Source organism: Diplotaxodon limnothrissa, linkage group LG16 (assembly GCF_057381915.1).
Source record: "Diplotaxodon limnothrissa isolate DT_005_m linkage group LG16, D_limnothrissa_male_GT1.1, whole genome shotgun sequence".
NCBI lineage: Eukaryota > Metazoa > Chordata > Actinopteri > Cichliformes > Cichlidae > Diplotaxodon > Diplotaxodon limnothrissa.
The window spans coordinates 2,661,292-2,668,118 of record NC_140611.1 but is presented as its reverse complement, the minus strand read 5'-3'; the positions used below and the strand labels follow the sequence as shown (position 1 = coordinate 2,668,118).

At 47.0% G+C, this 6,827-nt stretch overlaps 1 protein-coding gene across 1 annotated transcript; it reads left to right on the top strand.

Moving 5' to 3' along the window:
- The first annotated feature begins 367 nt into the window (after window positions 1-367).
- ndufa10 (NADH:ubiquinone oxidoreductase subunit A10) lies at window positions 368-5,464 on the top strand. The gene is made up of 10 exons (XM_085374219.1): window positions 368-505; window positions 1,996-2,164; window positions 2,284-2,499; window positions 2,569-2,655; window positions 2,776-2,897; window positions 3,021-3,100; window positions 3,668-3,722; window positions 3,797-3,882; window positions 3,963-4,071; window positions 5,245-5,464. Exons 1-10 carry the CDS (start codon window positions 431-433, stop codon window positions 5,311-5,313), a joined length of 1,068 nt encoding a protein of 355 aa, XP_085230345.1. The 5' UTR covers window positions 368-430; the 3' UTR covers window positions 5,314-5,464.
- The last annotated feature ends 1,363 nt before the right edge of the window (window positions 5,465-6,827 follow it).

Genomic DNA, 6,827 nt, shown 5'->3' with positions numbered 1-6,827 from the left:
CTTTGCCCCCATATGTTACACATTTCACTGTCTATCCCTTTTTTTTGCTGCCTAGCCTGACCTGTCGGCCCAATGTAAGTTTGTGACTGGGTCTGTCATCTCAGCTGCAGGCAGCTGACAAATAAAGCTCATCCTTATTATTCTCTTTATTTCATTTTTCTCTGTATGTGTCGCCTGCCTCTGTCCTATTTCTTCCACTGTATTATAATGTTGCACTACAGTTGTGCGACGTGTTCTTCGTGTATTATGTTTGCTGTTAAAGTTTCTGTTGAAATAAAGTTGGAGGGAAAAAAACGGTACGTCATCCATGCGACGTATAATGCGTGCGACGGGCCAAAGTACCCAGAGGCCTCGCGTGTGTGACGTATAATTCCGTCACCGGGCTGCGAAGACTTTCGGGTCAGCTCGGAGGGTTTGTGCACAGGTTATCATGGCCCTGAGGACAGTTCGGCTGCTTATCCCGGCGAGAGCAGCTGCTTTCAGAGTAGTGACCGCGGCGCCGAAGGTAAGGACCCGCGGTGTGCCGGGTTTCTGTCCGGCTTGGCTCCACTCTGATTCACAAGGGCAAGCTATCTTAGCTTAGCCGCCACCATCACCGCCCTTCAGTCACAGGCTTGGTCTTAATGTTGACACTCACCTGTGTACCGTGCACCTGTGGCCGTCCTGGTCCTGTTTGCATGGAGCAGCCTGGATTTGAACAACATCGCTCTTCCAGCTCTAACTAAAATAGCAGCTCGTCTAAATAAATGAGTGCGTATTAGCTGATGTTGTGATGCTAATATGTTGTTTTGTTCCTGACAGTTTTTGAGGCTGAGTGCAGCTGCTTCATGCTCCTTACCAGCTCCGGTCATAGACGTGTCATTTCCTCTGTTTATGGATGATCTTGTAGTGCAGGGATGGATCCGTTAGTGTTTAAGTGCATTTAGTTGCAGATAGAATATAAAACACATCCGTCACTTTGAACTCAGCACATGCAGACAGGAGGTGGATGCTGCTGCACCACACTTTAGAAGAATCTGAATACGTGGAGACTAAGCTGTGTAAAGATGGCTTACGTGTTCGTTGTGCTTATATCAGTTGAATAAATACGTCGTGTTCATGTAAAAGTTTGTGATGGCTGTAAAGAATTAAAGATGACTCGTCCTGGGTTTTTAGAAATCTGCCAGCACCGAGCACTGATGTGATCTGACTGGAATCACTTAAACAGCTTCTCTAACTAAATGCAATATAACAGGAAAAATATACATTTAATGAATGATCAACCCTGTAATTGGTATTAATAAGACAATAAATGACAGCATCCCCTCATTTATTAGCACTTGTGTCCTTTCTGCTCGGCGTGACAGCCTTTAATGGTCACTGATTTCTCGCCGTTTTCACCGTGAGTGCAGATACATCACGTTGGGCGCCGCTGACCACAAGTGAAATATTAACTGAGATGATGACAACATGTTCTGTTAATGCAAGTTGAGTTAAAAACGTCCCAACAGCTGTTACCACAAACAGGCTGCAGCCCACAGCAGTAATGTTGTTGGCTCCCTTTATGCTCCTGCTATCAGCAGATGGTCTCCTGACACCTGGTGGAATAAACACAGAACAACATTGAACTGATCGACTCATTGATCGCATGTTACTGTACCTAATCCAGTTTTTAGAGTCAGGTCTGCGCTACAGTCGTGTGAACATTGAGGGGTGGGGATGGGGGCGGGGTTATGTCAGGGTAGTAGCTGTACACGTGTTAGTTACTGCAAAATCAGATATGCATGTTTGGTTATATCAGGGTCCTTTAAAATGCTTTCATTAAACATATAATGTTGACATATTGAAGCATTTTTGTAACATATTTATTTTTGATGTGTACACGTTGGATTCTTTCATTTTGTGTAGACACTTACTGACTCACACCAACCGATGTATAGAATAATGGTTCATTTGAGTGATTAGCAAACCCATCGTATCATTTAGAGGTTTATTCATTGATTTCTGATGATCCAGGCCAGCGTTCATACAAGCTCGGTGAGAAGCCTGCGATATGGCTGGTGGGCCTACGCTCTGGGGGAGAGGACCACGCCACGCTTAAAGCAGTACAGCAAAGTCATCTCTGTGGATGGCAACCTGGCCTCGGGGAAAGGAGCGCTGGCCCAGAAACTGGCCGACAAACTGGGTAATTATCTAATCACAGGGATTCTTTCCCACCACAGCGATACGCAGCTTTAGACTGAGTGGGCACATGGTGCTTGGAGTTTACGCTGCAGACAACAGCTTCTACTTGTTTGTGCGCAGGGATGCTGTACATGCCTGAGCCTGACACTTTCTACCTGGACAAGATGACCGGGGAGAAGGAGCCGCTCCCCGTCGACTTTAATGGGATGTGCAGCCTGGAGAAGTTCTACACAGACCCCAAAGCTGCAGATGGAAACAGCTACAGGCTGCAGCTGTGGATGTACAACATGAGGCTGCTCCAGTACTCTGATGCCATCGAACACCTGCTCACCACAGGTATCTCTGACTCAGCAGTGCAGTTGATGCGTACGGCAGAGATCTTCATCCTGGGCTTTTGTTTTTTAGGTCAGGGAGTGGTCCTGGAGCGCTCCCCCTTCAGTGATGTGGTCTTCCTGGAGGCCATGTTCAAACAGGGCTACATTAGGAAGGAGTGTAAGTGCTTCTGCATCACTAACAGCAGGGGGGCGAGTATTACAACACATACAGATAATCAGCAGCATCTCCCCACTTTTCACCTGATGGTGATGATGTGTGCGACCTGTGGCTTTGCAGGTGTGCAGCACTACAACGAGATCAAAGACATTAGCATCTGTGAGTTCCTGCCTCCACACCTCGTCATCTATGTGGACCTGCCAGCTGAGGAGGTGCAGAAGAAGCTGAAGCAGAGCGCCAAGGTAGAGGCACATGTTCTGTTAGACAGGAGACAGGATGTCGGCTCAGTGTTTCATTAGAACAGCAGAAAATAAAAAGAAAACCACCTCATAGGTGAGTTATGTTTTACATGTGTTTGTTCTCAGTCCTACCTTCAAAATGTGCCTCTGCCATATCTGAAGAGCATCGAGGAGGGCTACAAGAAGACGTTTCTCCCCAAAATCAGGTAAGATTGTTACATATGCTGTTAGATATCTGACCAGAGTCTTTATATAAGGATGGACACTGGCTTCAAGGCAGAGGCTTAACTGCATACGGCCTAGTGTTTCTTTGACAGGCGTAGTCTTCTGCCTAAAACATCATTTAGACACGAAATTCTTTCGTGTTGGTTGAATAATTACCTAAAAGTATATTAGACCAAATCCAGAGGTGACTCAAAAGTTTCAGACCACAAAAGGGAGAGAAATGCTTCGGCCAATCTGTCCAAAATTCAGTTTTTGGCTTGTTTTTGTGTTCAAAAAAGATTCAAGCTCGAATATTAGGTCAAATATTAGGGAGAGAGGAGGACTCCTGTCGTCTCCTCATCATGGTGTTTGAGTTCAGTAGTGATCTGTGACCGTTTGCTCATATTCCAGTAATATAGCCTCAGTACATCATTACTGTTGTTATACTGTCACCACAGCTGGAAGCAGGGGGGCATTAGTGGACACAATTTCACTGCAATGTGTGAAAGACCCAGAAGGTTTCTGTGTAACACCACCCCACCTCCCCCACCTCCACTTTTCCTTTTCAGTGAGACGTCAGAGCTGCTGGCTTATGATGCAACCCAGGCTCAAGATGTTGAAAGGGTAAGATTAAACTGCAGATGTCATCTTCACCTCCAAACAAACACAGTGGCTGATGCCTCGCACGCTGTCCACAGGTGGCAGAAGACATTGAATATTTGAAGTTTGAAAAGGGGCCGTGGGTGGAGCAGGATGATGTCAGCTACCACCACATGAGGATGCTGTGAGTGTTGGGATGTATTTTACACACCGTTTCGACTGGAATGCAAACGTGAGCTTTCTACCCTTTTCTGCATTTGACAGTGTGGAAGATAAACAGAGGGTGGCAACCCTGACCCACATACCCAGGTTCCTGCCAGAGATAACCATCGGAGCACACGACTACGATCAAAAATACTACGCCTATAAGTCGGTATGTACGCATGTCACACTGACCGCACTGAGCTGGTGCTTTGACATCTGTAGAGAGATCACGTTCAGACCACTGAGGTTCAGAGTCATCAAAGATTAGATGCAGCCGTGGCCTCGGTTTGAGTCCCCTACGTCTCCTCGTTCTGCAGTTCTTACATTCACACACGTAGGCGTCCACACACACGTTTTCCTGGCTCTTATTTTGAAGTCAGTCACAGCGAAAAAATACGACTATATCTGTGCAGCCGTTAGGAACGGGCCAGCCCGCTGAGGTAAAGCCTGTGTGTGGAAAACACTGCACCACCCGCACAGAGCTGATGGGTATTTTTGCCTGTAATGTGACACACACACACACACCACATTGCTCTCTGTGGTTTCCCTGAAAGCCATTCATTGACAGCTGGGAGCAGCAGAGTGCACAGAAACACAGTGCGGCACAAAGGCAGGAGAACGACGCCCCTGAGCCACATTCAGCACATCTGCAGCTCCAAGGATGCAGACGATGTGTTTGGAGATCACAGCGCTGCGCGTTTCACCACACAACAGCGTGCGGCTGCCGTTCCCCGTCTGACAGCATCTTCAGTCTCCGTGTGCTGCATGGAGTCTGACCTGACCTCGTTGTTGAGCACTTTATTACAGCTTGTGTAACCATATCGAGGCTGCTGTATAAATCCTCCTCGTTTATACCGAACTCGCTAAGCTTTCCAGTGCGGCGCTGGCGACACGATGCAGCTCATTTCCTTCTGCTGAATTATTGACCCGCTCGTAGTTACTCGATGGCAAATGCCAGATGTGGAATATTCTACGAGGTTGTTTGTATCATCGGTCTTGTGGGGAAACATTTGGGTCTGACCTTTTCTCTTTATTGACTGGTGACGTATTCGCCTCCCACTGCTGCAGGAATCAGGCTCCATAACGCTGCGGAGGGCTGTAACCTGACATTTTGTTGTGAGCCCAGATCGTAGAGCAGAGAATGAGAAGGGTGACACATACTGGAACAATCTCCTCCAGTTTACAAACAACGCCTCAGAAGGGCATTTGGATCCTGGCTGAATATGACTTCCACTGAAGGAATGTTGTCCAAGAGGCAGCTCAGCGAAGCTGACACAACTATCATCATCGTCATCATCTGCACTGGTTAAATGCACTCCTCTGTTGTTCTCGGTCCTTCTAGATCCCTGGGAAGAAGTACGCCCGTGGATATAATGCTGATGTTGGAGATAAATACATCTGGCTGAAGTGAACTTTCCACTCTCATCGTCGAATCAGCCCACTGAACTCACTGTCTTCTAATGTACATCCCAAAATATGTATGTATTAAAATAGATTCTGACTGAGTGGCTGCTGTCCTGTCTGTGTGTGTAACGGACTGTTGGCAAACACGTTTGACCTGAGGTAATGACAGTGAGTTACTGTTGGTTACTGAGCCAAGATGGACCCCAGTAGTTTCTATGTGTTCAGGTGTAGCCAGCCTAAAGGTGTTTGCTTCAATATTTCCTCCTGTGTTTTACCCAGCAGCACTTTAGATTCATGCTGCTGTTCAGTGGCGTGAGCAGCAGGAGGTGCTTGTGAGCTCTCAATAAACAACAGTTAATGGAGTGTAGGTGCTGAATTATTCACTGGCACAGGCTAACATTAAAGGCCAAAACAGTTTCAGCGTCCAAACTGTCACAGGAACGGCCTGAGGAGAACGGCCTGAGGAGAACGGCGTTTCTGCCTCTGAGTCTGGGGCGATGGCAAGTGAGCAGTGGAAAACAATGAAACTGTTTTCATTACAAGATCTCAAAATGATGAAGAAACTATTTTTGAGACTATTTCCTTTTTAAAAATTTCAAAAACTGTTCATCAAAACAAACATCAAACACCTCCCACAAAATGAGCCGTCTCAGGCTGCTTCCCCTCTCCAGTGACCTCTCCCATGCCCCCAGTACATGTACTGGGTTTGCTTCACTGTGTAAATGTTGCAGTCTTAGTCAAAGGTGGTTTAATGTCTGGTCTATAATCCAGCACCTCCAGTTTTCTTAATTTGATAAAGTCAAAAAGCTCCTGGCTTTGAATCCAGTGTGTGTCTGTGTGTGTGTGTGTCTGTGTGTGTCTGTGTCTGTGTGTGTGTCTGTGTGTGTGTGTGTGTGTCTGTGTGTGTGTGTGTCTGTGTGTGTGTGTGTGTCTGTGTCTGTGTGTGTGTGTGTGTGTGTGTGTGTCTGTGTGTGTGTGTCTGTGTGTGTGTGTGTGTGTCTGTGTGTGTCTGTGTGTGTGTGTGTGTGTGTGTGTGTGTGTCTGTGTGTGTGTGTGTGTCTGTGTCTGTGTGTGTGTGTGTGTGTGTGTGTGTCTGTGTGTGTGTGTCTGTGTGTGTGTGTCTGTGTGTGTGTGTGTGTGTGTGTGTGTGTGTGTGTGTCTGTGTGTGTGTGTGTGTGTGTGTGTCTGTGTGTGTGTGTGTCTGTGTGTGTCTGTGTGTGTGTGTGTGTGTCTGTGTGTGTCTGTGTGTGTGTGTCTGTGTCTGTGTGTGTGTGTGTGTCTGTGTGTGTGTGTGTGTGTCTGTGTGTGTGTGTGTGTGTGTGTGTGTGTGTGTGTGTGTCTGTGTCTGTGTGTGTGTGTGTGTGTCTGTGTGTGTGTGTGTGTGTGTGTCTGTGTGTGTGTGTGTCTGTGTGTGTGTGTCTGTGTGTGTGTCTGTGTCTGTGTGTGTCTGTGTGTGTGTGTGTGTGTGTCTGTGTGTGTCTGTGTGTGTGTGTGTCTGTGTGTGTGTGTGTGTGTGTCTGT

Excerpts from the sequence above, each read along its gene's own strand:
- ndufa10 (XM_085374219.1), top strand. The coding sequence starts at position 431 with ATGGCCCTGAGGACAGTTCGGCTGCTTATCCCGGCGAGAGCAGCTGCT. Across the intron at positions 506-1,995 it reads TAGTGACCGCGGCGCCGAAG|GCCAGCGTTCATACAAGCTC; the intron begins GTAAGGACCCGC and ends CTGATGATCCAG. Across the intron at positions 3,101-3,667 it reads ACGTTTCTCCCCAAAATCAG|TGAGACGTCAGAGCTGCTGG; the intron begins GTAAGATTGTTA and ends TTTCCTTTTCAG.